Raw genomic sequence first — 18869 nt, 5'->3', positions numbered from 1 at the left:
GAAAGTTTGTATCATAACTTCTCTTAATCCGCATCTTCCCAAATCCATCCTATCCATGACTGATTTTTTTTAGTGGATCCACCACAGCATGCGTGTCTTGAGGAAGAGCGGGTTAAAATAATCATATTTTACAGTGAAAGAGGAGTGTACAGCTTAATGTGCTGGACTTCAGTCTCTTGGGTGGGTCTAGTTTGACTAAATTTGAGGTGGTGCTGAGATCAGAGCGGAGGGAGTGTGCTGGAGAGCAATGGGCGCTCTGTCCCACGGACAGGAAATGGAGGTTTAGATTTTCCTCAGACTTTCCTTAAAAAACACCCAGCATTCCTCCCCACCTTCCACTGGATGCTTGGAAATAGAGGGCTAGCAGGGAATACAAGGGGAGTGGCAAAAGCAAGAGAAGGAGTTAGAGCGCTTCTAGTAAAGAATCTGTGTGGCTCCGCGGTCCGGATTTGTATACAACAGACCAACAGCATCACAAGTAAGTAACAGTATGACTGAACAAAAGAAAACCTATTCTGTGACTTACATTTAAATTAATTGTCATCATCCATGTCTTTATATTAAGAATAGCGGATTATGGCTTTGTTTTGACTTTGTGACATATAAGGACTAACTTAAAAGAAAAAAGACCATCTCGTAACCAAACACTGTTATGGCTGACTACTCAGTGTCTACATGTATAAACTCAAAAACGTTATGCTTTAAAGTCACTATCTAAACTGAATAAGGACAATATGAGGTGATAGTACTACACAGCATGGACATATCAAATGGAAACTCTCATTTAGTAAAATCATTTCTGTTTTCAAGTTGTATTTTTTATTTTATTTTTTGCATTGCTGGTCATGGACAGGAAGTGTTGAGTGTCATTCCGTGATTTCAATTGATGAGGATGCTCATGACCTAATGAAATAAACAAAGGAGATGTGCATCTCAGACCTAGCTGTACAAGACCCAGACTGTTTTTCTCAAATACAAACAAAGTCACTATGTGTCCGTTAGGGCAGTGGATTATTGAAGTCATACTGTAAGTAATTACCAAATAATTTCATTTTAACTCTGTCCTCCAAGCCTTTGTGAGTTCATGAGACATGAGGCTGATATTGAGTTAAACACTAGGTCAGTCCTTAAGGAGGATGTATAAATCCTCTGACAAATTGGTCTTTTTTACTGTAGACTATTTTAATCACTCTTTTTTAATTTCTTAATCTCTATATTGTAAAATGAGATATTGTGCAATAATTATTTAGGAAAACATGTTACAGTGTGTAAGTGTGTGTGTGTGCGTGTGTGTGTGTGTGTGTGTGTGTGTAGGTCTACTGGGGTCCTCAACCGAAAATGGCATACCTGCTGATGTTTGTGACCCTGCTTCATCTCATCACGCTTGCTGTCCTCTTCATTGCTACTATGGAAAAGGTGAGTTAGACTAGTGTAATTTCTGCCCTTATGTGTTGAATTTACTTGACAGGGCAGTTCAATTTGGACAAATCACCACTGTTTGCCTCATGAGTATGCATTAACCTCAGTGCCATAATTGGTATGATTTACATCACTGGGCGCAAACAGGCCACCTTCACAAATGCTTGTTGCCAAGTTCACCCTGCTCTGAGGCACAGAAATGACTATCAACATTAGTGACATTAAAAACACCCTGAAAATGAAACATAAGTGTTGATCTTTCCAGGTACACATGGTTTTGTGGACAATTACCTTTTATTGAATTTACCTTGTGTTCCTTGTTGCACTCTCTCATTCAGTCCTGGTGGGTTTGGGGGGAACGGGACAGTGCAGACCTCTGGTACACCTGTAGATTTGACAACGACAAAGAGGTCTGGATCTGTGCTTCATCAAGAGAGAATGGTAAATACGTGGTCGCTTTCATTCACACTTTTGCATCTATTTACAATTCCTATGTTGATCTTAAATAGTGGCTGTTAAATAATAGCTTGTGGTATCACTTTTTCTACAACACATATCATGATTTTTAGTAAGTCATTCAGTTTGATATCGGCACATGCTGATCAGAGTCATATTATTACTAAGGAAATGGATTGTTCACATGTGTGGTCATCATGTGCATGTGTCTTTGTATCAGGGCCAAGAAAAAGTACACTTACGTCATTGTTGTGTGGAGTCTGGAGGGAGCGTGACAACAAAACTTGACTGTGCCCTGAAGCAGTCTGAAGAAGAGTTTCTGGATTGACAAGACGAATAACCCTACTTGCCTCCACTTTGTTTCAGACTGGCTTCAGGCAGTCCAAGTCCTAATGGTCCTCTCTGTGGTCTTCTCGTCGGTGTCTTTCCTCATTTTCCTCGGGCAGCTCTTCACCATGTCGAAAGGGGGGCTTTTCTACGTCACAGGCCTCTGCCAAGTCTTCTCTGGTATGGTCCCCTGAGGGGCTTATACACTCCAGCACAACACCACCACAGTGACTGACTTAACCAAAATGTCTTGGTGGTGAATTTCCTGTGGGATTTGGGGTGGACGGTGATGATGATTGGGGCAGGCGGGCTACAGGGTGACGAGGGTGAATCCTCACTCTTGTGACTCTCTTGTGCTCTTAGGTCTCACGGCGCTCACTGCAACCCTCATCTACACTCTGCACAACAAAGAGATCCTTCAGGACGCCCGAGAGCTGAGCCTGGGTCACTTTGGTTACTGCTTCATTCTGGCTTGGGTTTGCGTGCCTTTGTTACTCCTCAGCGGCGTTATGTACATTCATTTGCGTAAAAAAGAGTAGAACTATAAGCTGTTGTTCTTTATACGGTAATGAACTGATGTTGAAAATCATGAAGACACTGGCAGTTTCTTATTAATGTTAAACGCGAATGCTGGTCTGTGTGGCTTTTTTTTCATGGAACTGGCGGGGAAAAGTAAGCGTTTTGTAGAGGAAGACAAGGCATTGCAGAAAACAAGAAATATAGTAACACATAGTCCTGGACAGTATGCCTGTGTTACATGTCAAACACAGGCCTTTTTGGGTAGCCTAGTAAAAAATGTAATATCCATGAAAAAAATATAGCTTATGAACACAAATGTCATGCTTTTAAAGAAATGCTTTTATTGCAATTCCCTAGAATATTGTAGAAAAAAAATCTCATTTAGAAAGTATCACAAATGCTGTATTTTTGTTTAAATAAATGAATCAACCTAAATTTTCATTTTCTTTCAAAATATTTTTTAAAAGTTTGAAGTTTAAGAAAGCAATAGTTGCAGAACACTAGAGCCATTTATCTGCAGAACTATGGTGTGTGGCACAGCACCAATGAGTAAACATCAGAGCACTCTATGCAAGCAGCTATAAACCTAGCTTCAATCTTAACCTTTTTATAACCAGCAGGCTGACTGATCATTTGAATAAATTCCGCCTATAGACTGAGACAGCCATGTTGCTGGTTGGTTTGTCAGAAATCCTTGAGTTTTCCAACGGATGCATTCAGATCAAAGAAAATATATTACATCTCACCTTCCTGAATAAATAAAGGATAAACAAAATAAAAAACAAAATGTAAAAAATCTTTGACCCCACCCCCCTCAAAGTCCTACTGAGTGAACACAAGTGTAACAAAGTTTAGTGTGTGGGCATGTGAAACCAAAGACGTTGTATCTTGCCATCATTTAGCATCAGCAGGGACAGCATGATCTTCCAGGTGGTTCATGACATGACAATATTTTGATTTCTTCCTTCTAACTTCTGAAATTGCTTCCTGATACAATTTCCTAGCGATATGTATTCACTACCTAACTAGGAACATGCATCAGTTAAGAAAAAAACAAGAGAAACCAAGCCTCCTCTAACACCAGACAAAGGATTTTAATCACAAGTTTCCAAAGATCCATACACCCACTCAGTGCATCCAGTTCTACTGCGAGTCGCTGCATAGAGTATAGGATGGCTGCCACACCGTTTCTTGTGACAGTAACATCTATGTTTGACAACTCAAGTTGCTATCATTATGTCATTAATTAGGATTGTAATATAATGGTTGTTAGGCAACAGAATTAACAATATGGTGTGACATCATATAAAGAGCCAGCCTTTTGGTAGCTTTAGCAAATATAAGCCTCACTCCTGTAAAATAAGACAAAAAAAATATAAAAAAATATTTCCACCCTTTTTTTTTTTTCCTTTAAGAGATCACGATTTTCAAATGACAGAGATAGTGGAGGTTAGTGTTCTTAACCTGGGAATTTGAAAGTAAGGCTACTGGTAAAAGAGGAGATGATAAACCATGGGGCGGGGGGGGCAGACGGGGGGGGGGGAGGGTTAAATCTGGGAAGGGGGTGAAGGGAGGGAGGCGGCATAAGATGACTAACAATCATTGAGGTAAATACATAACCAACTCTTTAAGAAAGCTCTTTATTAAATCAAAATTTTTGTGTTCACTGAATACGTCCAAACCCACCACAACCACTTAAGTTGATTTCCACCCCCCTTTCCTTTCAATCTACAACTGTCACAACACCACTAGGAGTGCTCCACTCCACCCTCCTCCACCGCCTCATCATTAACTGTCTCCGCATCTTCTTCAATGCCCTCCACGAACCGAAGAAAACAAAATCACTAAAGGAAAATAAAAAAAAGCCATTAGAAGTCCACATGTCCAAGTGATTCCCCTATGGGCGGGGAGCTCAGAGTGCTGTGATCTGGGGAGGCCACAGGGGGGCACTGTCACTTTATCCGCTGAACAATGACTGCGTTCAGCAGGTTAGCATCCTTCAGCGTCTGCCCTTCATCCGTCAGCTCCTTGTTGGGGAAGGTGGTCATGAGGACAAACTCTGTGGCGGCCATGGCGGGGCGTGCACCGACCACGAACTGACGGATATCCGACACCCTGGAGGCACAGGACACAGATTGCAGGAAAAAGTTTATGATTATGATCACATACACACAAACAAACACCATCACTTAAGGAAGTGGCATGTTCTTCTGTGCACATTTGCGCGCGGCTAATACGTGCGTGATTGCCATGCTGTCACAATTGTTGGGAGGCACACGACACCCCCCACGTACCACGTTGTTGACGCAATTCTCATCATGCGCCACGTGAGCGGGACACAGACACAAAATATAGGATAAGTACTCTCCTTCTACAACTAGAATGAGATGTAACAATAAATGGATCTTGCATCTTGATGTTTATGAAGGATAATCAACATTTAACTGCAAATTAATGTACAGAAATAACAAATAACTCAATTAATAAGAGCCTAGATTATTACGTCTGGACTCAAGAAGCTCAAACTCACTGTTAAGGATCAAGTGATACATTTGCATTCCGCAATTATCAATCTTTCATCAACTCGCACGGGAGCATACAATTTTAAACACATTGGTTCTTGTGGGAAGCAAACCAAATGCCTTGGTTACACAACAAGAATGAGCACATCTATGTACTCCTGCTAATAACCTCTGGACGAATAGATTGCTTAATGCCCTCACCTGTGAGTGTGGTTGAACTTCTGCACTAGCCTGCCACCATCAGCAAGCCTGATCTGGATGCTGGTTACTGGTTGGCTGGTGTCGACGGTGATGGAGGCGGTAGCCTGAGCCTCATTGGTGGCCTGTTCCTGCTGGTTACCCATCATCCTCTGGGGTGAGACCAGCTCAGGGGTTGCACTATAAACGGGACAGAAAGGAGCACCCTTTAGGCAGTGGAGAGCGTGCAGTAGCAGGAGACCAAATGAGGGCTCCTACACCTCATATTCAAGGACGCCTGAAGGACTCTCCAGGTCCACCTCCCTTAAATTCAAGGAGCCAACATGTCATGGTTTGAGAGACACAGATCAAGGTTAATTAGTACTGTTGCAACACAAAGAAATGTCATAATGAGAACGCTTAGGCTTTACAGCAGGGTCTTTCCACGTCAATTCAACCAGGGCCCACGCACTTAGGTCTCAAAAAATTCTGAAAAAAATACCAGGTGTACCTATGTTACCCAGGAGACAAACTGTAAAATTACTCTTATGTAAGATCAATAATTTCCAAGATACAGCCAGTTTTACAGGGGGAGGGGGTGTCGATTTTGTTCGGGTTTTTTTTTTTTGTCAAAGTTCACAAGCCCACAGCGCAAGAACTAAACCATGTAGGAGGCTCAAATTTTGCATGCTGGTACATAAATAGAAATAGTATGTAGCAACATTGTCACGTTTGGTCTGGATAATCCTGCATGGTCATAGCTGTCCCTCAAAGTTGATACAAATTTTATTGGAGTTTTTGGCTGGGCTCTGTTTAAGCCTTCAGAAGACATATTTGTATGATCTTTTCTTTTTAAAAACACCAATTTGACTTGTCTTATGCAAATCTTTCTTTTTCACTTTCCACCCTGAACATGGGCAAAATGCACCATTGACATCAATATGTTTTGTATAGAGCTACCACAGGTTACTCTATACAACCACAGGTGGCAGTGTGGTGACTATATAAAACATATTGATGTCAATGGGGCATTTTGTTCAGGGTGGAAAATAAAAAAGAAAGATTTGCTTAAGACAAGTCAAATTGGTGTTTTTAAAAAGAAAAGATCATGGAGAATAAAGAAAAAAATATTTAAAAAATCTTTGTATATTCCCACAAGGTGTTTGGGTGCTCTGATAATGATAACCAAAATGATTTTTCAGACTTGTGAGGTCTGCTGTTCAGACCCTGAATTTTCTGTTCATTGCTTTTTGTGAGAGTGTTTCTACTTATCTCAGTAAGGAAAATAAATCAAGAGCCTATGTTGAGTACAAATATGTCTTCTGAAGGCTTAAACAGAGCCCAGCCAAAAACTCCAATAAAATTTGTATCAACTTTGAGGGACAGCTATGACCATGCAGGATTATCCAGACCAAACGTGACAATTTTGCTACATACTATTCCTATTTATGTACCAGCATGCAAAATTTGAGCCTCCTACATGGTTTAGTGCTTGCGCTGTGGGCTTGTGAACTTTCCTAGCGTTCATGGGTTTCGGAAAAACCTTTCTCCAAGTGAAAACATCATCATTCCGCGTCATTCACGTCACTTAATGTGTGAGTCAGAGGTCGGAAACTGGGGCTAGATTTTGCTAACAGAGTTGCCCAGTTAGGGGCTCGTCATCACTTTTGTCGTCACGTTGTAGTTCGTTTGTAGTTCGTTTGTAGTCCATGTGGCCTTTCATGTCCAACAGTTTTAATGTGAACTTGGGAATTTGCCGTTTTTGTCACTTGAAAGCTGCATATCTTTCTTTCACGAGCATCTTACACTATATTTTAAGCAAATACAGTTGTTTGTTTAGGATTAGTGAGTGTATGTTTTAACCTTTGTTGTGGCATCCGTGTTTGTCACACATTCCGATGGCAAAGCACATGAACACTTGCAGTCGGAAAAACAAAGTAGCCATGGGGGCGGTCCTTGTCATTCCGAGGTGCTCTGAATGCACCATTTGACAAAAAAAAAGAGGCTGGACAAAATCGACACCCCCCTCCCCCTGTAAAACTGGCTGTATCTTGTAGGGCTGTAACGATACACCAACCTCACGATTCGGTTTGTATCACGATTTTTGACCCACGGTTCGATACGAATCTCGATTTTTCTTTTTTTTTTTTGGGGGGGGGGGGGGGGGGGTAGACATTTTATTAAATAACATTTTTAATAGCCTCCCTTAGTACACCAGAGGATTACAATATAATATATCTATTATTTTATATCCTGATATAAAACTATTTTTCTGAATGACTGATATTTATGACAGCACACTTTATGCAGATTAGCCTATAGCCTAGGCCTACTATTTTTTTTATTACAGCTCTACCTCTTTAATTTAGCTGTCTGGTTGAAGCCTGGAAATATTGTAAACAAAGTAGCATAGTTGGCTAGCTTAGCCGATCATAGTCTACTGATTGGACTGTTCAGTTTCCCCATGTGTGTTTAAGTTTCAAGGTAATACTTGTTCTCCTTGGGACAGGCCCTTTTGGGAAACGTTGGTATTGAGATGATCAGTGAACTTCAATGCAAGCGTTTTAAACAAATATGTGCAGCATGCAAATGATGCTAAGCGGATTTAATAGTAATTTAGCTAGTCGTCTTCTATGCGTCCTTGCTTTCACGATTGTGAATGTTTTATTTAAGTCGCGCGTGTTCATTGAGCAGGAGAGGGAGGGAGAGGGAGAGGGAGGGAGCGCGGGAGAGAGCGGGGCAAGGAGAGGGGGTTTACTACTGTTTGGTAAAGTCGCACACATAGTCTACAATGAAAGCAAAGAGAGGTATGAAATTATTATTTATTTATTTATGTTTTTGGACAACGTAGGCTACCGATAAGTAAAGCGGGAGATGTGGGTTGCTTTTGCCGCGTAAGCTGCAAAGCACTGCGTGAAACACTAGAAAGGGTGTGTCGCGATTCTGCCTTTTCACACCGCGACACAGTATCGTGGATATGAATGTCGCGATTTCGGTTTCGAATCGTATATCGTTACAGCCCTAGTATCTTGGAAAGTATTGATCTTACATAAGAGCAATTTTACAGTGTCTCCTGGGTAACATAGGTACACCTGGTAATTTTTTCAGAATTCTTTGAGACCTAAGTGCGTGGGCCCTGGTTGAACTGACATGGAATGACCCAGCAGCTCAAAGTCAACAATGATAAAGAGAGGTTTGAATGAGCAAACACTAATGATGGTTAACTATGTGATCTCGTCTTTACTAACAGAAAATATAAATGCATGCACTTTCAATGACCCATCTCTCCTTATGTCTATTTTCCAATGCTTCAAATGTCCTTGTTTATATTCAATTTAACAAAGATTTCAGACCCATGGGATTCCTGAACTAAGGCACAGCCAGAAAGGCAGGATCCCAATTTATACCAAGTAGATAAAGAATCTACGAAACACATCGTCTGCATCAACCCCACAGCCCCCTTGTGGACATACTATCGTATTGCAACTTTGAGCTGAAATGAGCAGTTATGAGCGATGTCAGCAGCGCTTAACCCACCCACCCCCTACCCCCCCCCCCCAAAAAAACGAATTCTCATTACACAAAGATAGATAATGTAAAGAACAGCTGATGCACTGTCTCAGCATAACGGATGAAATCCTTCACTCGCCTGCCAAGTTTCTGACCCTCCCCAGTGAAGGCCCTAAAGGCCATCCTTGGTTTGGAGAAATCCTCGTCCCTGTGGTCCTCCATGTCCAGGTTCACCTGACCACCGCGAGCACGCTGCCTCAGCTCCAGAGGGATCTCCCTGCAGGAGGCAGGGACAAAAACAATTGGTAAAAACAGGTTGATATTAAAATCTATAAAAATGAAAACAAGAGAAGAAAATGTCCAACAGCAGCAAGAGCTGGGGTCCAACTCATACTACCCATAGTCCTGTGCAAAAACCTACCCTCTGCGGATGGACTCCAGGAACAGGGCATTTCCAGGATCACTGTAGTTCCTCAGTTCCCCGTCGTCAAGGCTAAAACCACTTTTCCACAGCTTCAGCACCACATGCACCTAGAACAGCCAGAGGCGACAGGTGAGTATATGATATTTTTTTAGAGCATGACACTAATGAAAATCAATAGTCAAAAAGCAATCAACCATTTCAATGGCCCCAAAATTTGCTGAATTTCAGTTGAATGCAGTGTTTGTTCAGCATGTTGTACATGTACAACTAACAAATTAGTAACTAATTACTAACTGCTAATACACTGCACATATTTATATCTAATTTATATTACTCTAAACCATCTTCTGTAAACCTACTGCATACTACTGTCTACACTGCACTATATTTCTTGTCCTGCCTATGCATCACCTGTCTATACTTTGTATATCACATTGCACTTTTCTGCTTTTTTGCACTTCTGGTTTGACGCAAACTGCATTTCGCTGGCTTTGTACTTGTACTCTGCACAATGACGATAAAGTTAAATCTAATCTAATGTACACTGTTTTTTTTACTTTTCCAGGAGTCTTACTACGAGATCTTTTAGTGTACCCATGAGCAGGAGTCTTACCATGAGATCTCATAGTGTACCCATGAGCAGGAGTCTTACTATAACTACGAGATCTCATAGTGTACCCATGAGCAGGAGTCTTGCTATGAGATCTTATAGTGTACCCATGAGCAGACACTCACATCCTGTGTGCTGTTGGAGGCTCTCCTCTCTCCGGCCACATAGGCGGATTCCTCCTCAGGGGCAGCCCCCAACCGGTAGCCACCTCCACCAAAAACCTGGTTTGACAAAAAGAAGAACAAAAGAACAAAGACATGAAGCCCTTGAATCTGTAGCTGTCATACCTTGTATCTACAGTTTCTATTAACAATGGCTGACCTTAGTGTTGCACACACACACGCTTCACCTATGAGTGTTATTACTACGGAATAGGATGCATCGATACCAACTATCAGGTACCAATAGCTACAAGAACCACACATTGCTCAACCAAAACCTACAATGCCATCATGCAATTCCACTCCGATCCTTTTACTACGGCTGTACTCTTACATGCCACTTGAATAATCAGTTCAGAAAAAAATATATCAACACCAAACATTAGGCCCTACACAGTGATGAACGAATGAATGAAATAGCAAAAAATATGCAGCGCCCGCCTGTTATATTAGCTCATGCCCATCAGAAGCAACCAGTGTTACTACCACTATTGAGCATAATGCACATATTATACAAAGGCACAAAGACCAGTCACCGCTGACAATGGATACTGATTCAGCACCTTGTTGACTCTACCAGTGCAGGTCCGCAGTGAGGTGCAGTTCACTATACGTAACTTATGCTTAACCCACAGGCTTTGAATAATTCATAATGCACTCAATTTAAAAACTGCTGTAATAGAAAAACCTTTGCATCTTTATGACACCAGTGAGGAACCAAAATAACATGTTAAAAAGCAGAATCAGGCAAACAAATTACAGGAGAAAAAAAAAACAAATTCATGATGGATTTTCCCTAACACTCACTACATAGATTATAAGATCGCAGTATGACTAAAAATGACAAATTGACCAACTGATTGGTTGGCCAATTAATCAGGGCTGTTTTTTGCCCTGATTCAGATGCTAACAGGTTTAAAGGTTGTTTGAGAGCATAATTACGTTAATTGGTGGAGTTTTGAGCAAGAACGTTGTTTGCATTAAGACCAAATTGTCTTACAGTGAAAGCGAACCGGGCATACACTCCTGTCAAAAACAAGTTCACTGTAACACAATTTGGTGTTAATGCAAACAACATTAACACCAACAATAATGCAACGACAGCTTAACTTTTGGAGGAGCGAGAAGAACAACAACTTCATAACTACTGGGAGAAAACAGCAAGGCTTAAATTCATTCAATGCTCTAAATATTTAATTGGTTAGATATGAAATGTTACTTTTAGAGAGAAAATGTGAATAACCTCAGGCTACTTTGGAACTGTATTGATAGTGAGCCTACAACCAGCTGCGGCAACAAGCACTGCCGAAAAGTGGTAACAGGCGCCAGGGCTAAATTATGAAAGACTGTATTGATAAGTTCCAACGTTATCAATTCCGTTTATTCAACTGGAGTATTTCTCTCCCTCGGAGGCGGTCTGCGGGCCAGAGCAGCTCTCACACCCACACTACAGCAGCGTCTTGTTCAGACAGACACACAGAGCTTCTACTCTTAGTTACGACGGCTGTGAAAACCTAGCGTTCATAAAGTATGATTACACTTTACTTAAGTTGATGCTGACAATTCTCGTCTTAAGCACAAAAAAGATGTTTGTGTGTAAGCGTGGAAAGTCTATTTGTTTTAACATCTAGCAAAAAAGGAATTAAATGTGTCTATGGTCTGGTCCTACACAGCTTCTGTGGCATCATTGCATAATAACAGTAAATACATTTTGTAACAGTGTCAGTCAACAAATATAAACAAAAGGCATGCTTCAAGACAGTTTTGGGTAGGTGCTTTAAAGGTTTTGAGCCCTGTACTAATACTATCATTACTACCATTCCTATACCTACAAAAATACTAGAACTAGCACACAAAAGTACAGAATATGTGGTGAAGGTTTCAGCCTTATAACTTGATTATGATGACAAATTAAATAAAGTGGTGTGCAGCTAGAAAACATGTACCTCCAGCCCACTGGTAGGACAACAGTGAGAAACTGAGTGAGCACATTAGCACAGACATAATGTAACCTGCATTGATTAGACAGCACACACTCGCACCAGACTCAAACACACAACCTTGGACTTGATAGGCGGGCATGCTAACAAGGGTACCAAAACCCATGGGTGGTACAGTCTGTAGCATATAGGAGCACATAGGAGAAGTTTACTCAGTGCATAACTCCTGCTGGCTACAATTACAGATTTAACAGAGGTTACCTTTTACCTTTGCCAGAGTTACCTTTGGACGGCTGGATTCTCCAGGCCCCTTCCCTGCCTTGTCCACAGGGACCGCGCCATGCTCCTTAGCCCCACGGAATAGATCCTCCACAACCTCATTAGGGCTCTTCTTCTTGGGCGGACCCACGATTTGCTGCCCACTGCGCTCGGATCCACCTGCAAAGAATCTGAGAGGGAAATTGAGAGGAGAGTTGAGCCCACCTATTACATTACTCTACAACTGCACAGTGGCCTGCAAAACCTCTCATCTGGGAATGGTTCCAGTGATGAGCACAATGCTTTCACCAGCCATAAAAAAAACAAGACAACAGAACATGCTGAAACCGCAGGTATACATAGGGACCAATGTCAGCTTGTGTTAAAGTACCTTACTAAAAATGCATTACCTAAGGGATGTTAAACTTCTCTTTAAATAAGAAAGTGCTTTTCTACATGTGATTTTCACTTGCGGCAAGATGTTGTAAACTAACCTCTGTCCTTCTTCTTCGTCACTATCCTCCTCTTCTTCATGCATCAAGTCTCTGAAGGATGTTACACGGTTTTGTTCACTGCATGGACAAAAACATAGGACCAAGTCTTAGACTTCAGACATACAGTGGGCAATAAGTCTATATAGAAGACAGCAGCTCTAATATATACAAGGGGATGCTAGAAGCCTACCTTGGCCCAGCTGATCTGGACACTGAGCCACTCTCTGGTTGAGGCAGGGTTACAATGTCATCTTCGGCTCCATCTTCAAAGAAGCTAGCCAGGGCAAGCTGTTTAAACAAGTGCGTTTGTCATAAATATCCTTGCTAAATGAACCGAGATCAATGTCTACATAGTGTACCAACAACTGCTAAAATGTGACACAGTCAGTTGTTCGCCAGCTAGCTGCCCTTATTCAATCATTAGTGGGCCAAAAGATGCTAGTTTCACCCTTCGAGAATGGTCAAATAAGTTACTCGTTTTTGCATCTAGCGTTAGCTGCTAGCGGTTAGGATCATACATCGCATTAACTTTATTATAACTTACGAAAGTTAATAGATGGAATATTAAAGAAGAGTAAGTCCATATTTAAGCGTTACAAATTTAGAAAGCATCTGACGTTAGTAAGCTAACTGACTATTCGGTTAGCAAGCTAACGTCGTCTAACTATCTTTCACGTAAATTCACAGGTTAGGATAGTTCAGAGAATGATGAATAATGTTGATGCCACTGACTCTGTTGGTGACCAGGACAATAGGTGATAAACGGTCTGCATACTGGAACAAGTTAGCTAGCTATGCTATCAAGTCTAAAGGATGATAATTATTGGACGTATGATATGCCGGGTAATGTTACGGTCATCAGTCGTAGGCTGCCGGCTAGCTCAATCAAAACGATGGAGGTGGTAACGACCACAGAGCAAAACTTTGTCACCACTACGATTACGCGTGTAGCATCTGAATATTTATACACAAGCAAAGGGTTTGCTTGACACTCCAGAATCTTATATGTATGTGACTGACAATTCGTCCAAAGATATTCTTCTTCGCCTTGGATAAAACAGAGTGACTTGCACAATTTGCTACGGGAGCTAGCAAGTCAATGTTAGCTTGCGAGGCTATGCCGCAACGATCATGAAGCTAGGCTAAAGTTAGCAATCCACGCATAACGGACAAACGGTCACTCTTATCAAATCAATTGTCCCACATCAGGAACAACATGGCTTTGACTTACCTGTAAATCCCAACCAGCGGATTCCAAGAAAAACCTGGCCCTCTCCTCATCCACATCTGTAACAGCAACAAATTCTCTCACCGCCGCATCTTGGTCCGCCATTTTGAAATGTCAATGTAGAGAAATGTCCGACTTGGTCCAGGGAAACAGTAAACTCACTATTAGTTCCTATTTGCGAGTACACACGATTCGTTCCTATATATTTTTGAAAAAGGTCAACACAGATTAATTTGTTCTTCTATTGTTATGTACTGTGTTATGTAATTGTATTTTGTAATATATGCAGCACTGCGCAGTGTTGATGTAGCCTAAGCCTGGTTTCTTTTCACTTCATGAACACATAGGCAGCACAGGCCTACTCACACATACCACAAAAAAATATTTACCACTAGGTGGCAACAAAGGCCAGATAGAGACAGAGAGGCCTGATACCTATAGGATGCTTTTTAACAGGACAGATTTTGACATTGGGTTTGAACACCTCTGTGTGAATCCTCCATCCTCCATCAGTGAGGCTATCCAGAGAAATTACTCAACATATGTCAATTTTGGTCTAAAGTGATGGTGCAGTGGTTTTTTACCCCTTCAATTGTTGATTACCATAAACTCCTTATCCCATGCTTGCAGACAGAGACAAAGAAACAGAGAGATAAAGACTGTGTAAAGCAAGCATCCTCATTGTTTATTGGGGGGTGGGGTCCAGATGTTTTTTATGTGCTTGTGGCCGTTTGATCTTCAAGGATAATTAAGTGCTGGCAAAAGAAGAAAAGAAGAGGCTTGCTGGCACCATCCACATGAGAAATACATGAATTAACACACACACACACACACACACACACACACACACACACACACACACACACACACACACACCTTTTACACTTGAACATTGTACAAAACAAATCAAAATTGCTTTCATGTGAGCTATAGCGCTATAGCTATAGCATTTTAGAGCTATAGCATTTTACATGGCTAAAAACTGTGATCCACAAAGAGTGAACTACTTTAAAAATATATATAAAAAAATAATTTGATATCTCCAGAAGTCAATATAAAAATAAAATGTGCAATAACCCCATACAATTAGCTAAATATAGCCATTTTTATTAACACGTTTATTCATCATCTTCAATAAACCTAGAGAATGGAAAATTCCTCTCTCTCAGGGAGTATGTTCATTCTATTTACACATCACATAAACCTCAGTGCACATGTGACATGACATCATTACTACATTCTTGCAAAAATAAAACTAAACATGTGGTTTAGATGTGATACTGACTGTATGACTGAGGTTGTTATAAACAACATGCAAACACGTTATTCACACAATTGCACAACAGACCACAGAGGTCAGCAGGACTTAATAAAAGGTCATCTGTCTGTTCGGACACAATGATAAACTACACCAATCCCGACCCAGCCCCTTCCATATACCCTGCAGCAGAGAGCCTACCCATGTCACAGCCGTGGTGTTGTAAAAAGAAGAGACTGTTGCACCTTTTATGGCCAATGACAGTTTGCGGGGAGTGGATGCTCCACCCCCTCTCTCCTCTGTGTGCCCATTAATGTTGAAGCCCTGACCTTTTGACCCCTACGAATAATTCAACCAAAAGTTGACAGTAATTAGGCCGAAATCCATCAAAGGAACAATGACAAAGTCACACAAACAGCCATAGTCCAACAAAATGTGTCCAAATGGAGTATAAATACAGTAACTCCATCTCAAGCCAAAGTCTGAGAGAAACTCACTGGGTGTGCCATGCTGACGGAAAAACAATGGAGGTATTTTCTGTCACAGGTTTAGTAGAAAATAACCACAGGGAGAGAAGCAAACAAGAGGGAAGGCTGAACAATGCTGGACTTCATAATGCACGAGGAAGAAAATGGTAATGTTCCTGATGAACTGGGGAAGTACACAGCTGTGGTCACATATCCCATGATATAACAGCACATTAGCAATATACTCTATTATTAACTGTATTGTTGCATAGTCATTCACTCGCATTGGGAGCTGCAAGTGAATGCTCTCTATATTTTCTTGAAAAGATCATCATTTCGACTTAAAAGTGGTGATCATTAAGCCCATAGTAAACAGGAACAGCGCATCTAGATGTCCAAGAGTAGACACAAACATGCAAGGGAAATTGATGGGGAGTAATGAACCATCCAGAGGGGCAGATAGAGGAAGATGAAGGACGAAGACGAACAGTCCAGGGCCACCAGCTGCCTCTGCCCATAGTGATGTATCACAGGGGCATCTTTCATTGGGTGGTCAGTACCACTGTCAGTAATGCTATCTCTCCCCAGGAGAGATATACAGATGTTTTGACAGGACAGTAGCCGCTCTTCGATTAACATCTCCACACTCAGTGAGGGGAGTGTGCCTCAGATTAAACAAACACACTGGCAGAGGGATAAACAGCACACACCCATGCGTACCCTTCTGTTCTCCCCTTATTCATCTAAATAACCCATCGTCTTTCTTCTTGTAAACAGGAAAACATAAATAGGCTCTTATGAGAGAGAAAATGCAATAATGAGTATATCTCTGTGGTGTAGTCATGTCACCTCTGATAAGCCCATACTGTATCTCCCGTTTGGAGGAGAGCCTTAATGATCAGGATGATCCCAGGGGTCAAGGTTTACAGTTATGGGTTAGAGGTTAGAGAGGACATTTTCAGTAAAGCTTTTCTGCAGCATGTCCATACTGTATGCTGGACTGCAGGCTAGTTGCTACTCCATGCAAGTGACTGTGTCTGTCCACCACTTAACCCTGATAACTTGAACCTTGACCTATGGGAGACCCATTAGGACAGTGTTCCCCACAGACACTCTTTTACTGTCAGCCTCCATTTCCCAGAGCCTGGATGTTCTGATATGGTGTGCGCTAGGAGCCCATTCATCAGTTTTAACACGTCAAAAGACACACAAATGCTGAGTGACGTGTTGCAAGGATGAGACCACCAAGGCTCAGAAAGGGGAGAAGTGCCTGCGTGATGGCATTACACAGGATGAGAAGATGGCACATTTAACGAGATAGCTGACAACAGTGTGGTCCAGTTGAGTTTAGATCAAACTAAACTGAAGACATTAACATTATCGCAGAATCGCATCTCAACAAAAAAGTAACTCAAATTGGTGGGATTAGCTTCCTCCAGCTAACATTCTTAATATTTAAGTGTTCCGCAATATTTGTGTATTTAGTAAATGGGGTCATTTCCTCTTGTTATCTTCTCTGGCAGGCTGGGCTAGGCAGTATTTGTGTGTGGCGTTTGGGGGATGTTGGGGTGTTTGTGTATGGGGGGGGGGGGATTCGTGATAGAGGCAGGATCAACAGGAAGGAGGCCGTCTCACAGCAGCGGTGGCCCACTAATGGGTTTAGCTGCCCTAAAGGCCCCATATCATCTCCTGCTCTCCTCTTCCACTCCTCTCCAACCTGCTGCAGTCTCGTCTCATCCCTTCTTTTCTCTCACCCCTCCTTCTCTCTCCTCCTTCTCCACTTCTCTCTCTCTCCTCTCCTCTTCTTCTTTCATCTATTTTTTCTCTCATCTTACTTCTCTCTCTCTCTCTCTCCTCTTCTATTATCTAGTTTCTCCTATCTTCTCTCTCTCTTCCCCCTCCTCATCTTCCTATTCTTTCAGTTCATTTTCTCTCATCTTCTCTTTCTTTCTCTCCCGTCACCTTTCCCTTCCCTCACCCACTCTTTCCTGTCTTGTCTCCTCTGCTTTCCGTCTCCATCCCCTGCCCTGTCACCCCTGCCCCCCCCCCCCCCACCCCACCCCCTGGTGACCTGTCTGTCCCCATCGTTTTTCACCCTGACACTTTAATCAGGGAGTTCAACCACACAGGCAGGCAGCGCAGTGCAGCACGAAGCCGAGGCCGGTCCTCCTCCTCCTCCTCCTCCTCCCTCCTCTCCTATCTGTCTCTCCCTCCTTCTCTCCGTAAATCTCCATGCATCCATATGTCTCCCGGTTCGTCTGCATGAACGTCTCTCGGTCTGTCTGTCTGTCTGCCTGTTTATCTGGTGGAGCAGTGCATGGGGATAGAATTTCCTCCTGGATCGGTCATGTCATGTCATGATCTCGTATATCTTCATTTTACCAACGTACACATCTTACTTTTTATGCATTATGAAACAAGTCTGGTTTAGATTTGAGAAGTCTTATCAGACAGTCTCAGCTTAATAAGGCCATTGCTGACGGGAGAGGAATTGGCTGCATACGGCTTCAGATATGTTCAAGGCTGATGTCGGAATTAGAAAGTATTGTAGCACCAGAAATGAAAGCCTACAAGCTGTACTGTTGTCTGCCTCGATATTTCTCCAAACAAAAATGCCAGACACTCACGGTTGAGTAGATGAAATGGAAGAAGTGTCTGTCTGCTTTTTTACTTTGTGGTCGTAAATCTGTGACTTTCAGCGTAGAGTTACATTAAGTCACTCCACTGGTTTTACTGCCCTGATTTAACAGCAGGGGAAGTCTCTCTTTCAACACAGCCTATTGTTACAGAAGGACACACTGGCCTTTCACCAGCCCAATATAAAGTTTAATTAAACACAGTGAATTACATTCTGAGGCCACGGCTAATGATGACAGACTACAGTGGAACTCATGAGACAGAGACTACATATTGGATGGTGTCAAAACCTGCTCCCCATTTCCCCAAATCATATCTTTGTCATCTGTGAAGAGATCATTTCAAATTATGACAAATTATAGGAGGGCTCTGCTTGCAAAATGCTTGTTGGTTCGATGCATCTATCTATCTTATCTATAAAGCAAGAAGCGTCTGTGTGTCTGTGTGTGTGTCTGTGGCACG

General features: G+C 41.9%; 2 protein-coding genes across 4 annotated transcripts; one reads left to right on the top strand and one right to left on the bottom strand.

Moving 5' to 3' along the window:
• The first annotated feature begins 234 nt into the window (after window positions 1-234).
• On the top strand, window positions 235-3770 carry emp3b (epithelial membrane protein 3b (MAM blood group)). Of its 2 annotated transcripts, none has more exons than XM_076275552.1 (5): window positions 235-478; window positions 1315-1416; window positions 1758-1860; window positions 2242-2382; window positions 2566-3770. In XM_076275552.1, the coding sequence occupies exons 2-5, from the start codon at window positions 1339-1341 to the stop codon at window positions 2739-2741; spliced, it is 498 nt and encodes a 165-aa protein (XP_076131667.1). In that variant the 5' UTR covers window positions 235-478; window positions 1315-1338; the 3' UTR covers window positions 2742-3770. The 2 variants fall into 2 exon arrangements, with proteins under 2 accessions (XP_076131667.1, XP_076131668.1); XM_076275553.1 differs by lacking the exon at window positions 235-478 and adding an exon at window positions 834-1027.
• Window positions 3771-3790: 20 nt separating this feature from the next.
• nsfl1c (NSFL1 (p97) cofactor (p47)) lies at window positions 3791-14332 on the bottom strand. 2 transcript variants are annotated; one of them, XM_076275549.1, is made up of 9 exons: window positions 14049-14332; window positions 13008-13105; window positions 12818-12895; window positions 12334-12514; window positions 10090-10185; window positions 9352-9461; window positions 9070-9207; window positions 5445-5621; window positions 3791-4836 (listed from the first exon to the last, which is right to left on the bottom strand). In XM_076275549.1, the coding sequence occupies exons 1-9, from the start codon at window positions 14148-14150 to the stop codon at window positions 4674-4676; spliced, it is 1143 nt and encodes a 380-aa protein (XP_076131664.1). In that variant the 5' UTR covers window positions 14151-14332; the 3' UTR covers window positions 3791-4673. The 2 variants fall into 2 exon arrangements, with proteins under 2 accessions (XP_076131664.1, XP_076131666.1); XM_076275551.1 differs by having other exon boundaries at window positions 12349-12514.
• Between the last annotated feature and the right edge of the window lie 4537 nt (window positions 14333-18869).

This window comes from Alosa pseudoharengus, unplaced genomic scaffold (assembly GCF_046254945.1).
Source record: "Alosa pseudoharengus isolate Yale_2024_CS ecotype anadromous, Long Island Sound unplaced genomic scaffold, YU_APseudo_1.1 YU_APseudo_1.1_scf_9, whole genome shotgun sequence".
NCBI lineage: Eukaryota > Metazoa > Chordata > Actinopteri > Clupeiformes > Clupeidae > Alosa > Alosa pseudoharengus.
This window is presented reverse-complemented; position numbering and strand designations above follow the sequence as displayed.

Coding starts and splice junctions, on each gene's coding strand:
- emp3b (XM_076275552.1), top strand. CDS start 1,339: ATGGCATACCTGCTGATGTTTGTGACCCTGCTTCATCTCATCACGCTT. Junction 1,417..1,757: donor TCATTGCTACTATGGAAAAG/GTGAGTTAGACT, acceptor TCTCTCATTCAG/TCCTGGTGGGTTTGGGGGGA. Junction 1,861..2,241: donor TGCTTCATCAAGAGAGAATG/GTAAATACGTGG, acceptor ACTTTGTTTCAG/ACTGGCTTCAGGCAGTCCAA.
- nsfl1c (XM_076275549.1), bottom strand. CDS start 14,150: ATGGCGGACCAAGATGCGGCGGTGAGAGAATTTGTTGCTGTTACAGAT. Junction 12,896..13,007: donor TCCAGATCAGCTGGGCCAAG/GTAGGCTTCTAG, acceptor TTGTCCATGCAG/TGAACAAAACCGTGTAACAT. Junction 9,462..10,089: donor CCTCCAACAGCACACAGGAT/GTGAGTGTCTGC, acceptor TGGCTGTTCTAG/GTGCATGTGGTGCTGAAGCT.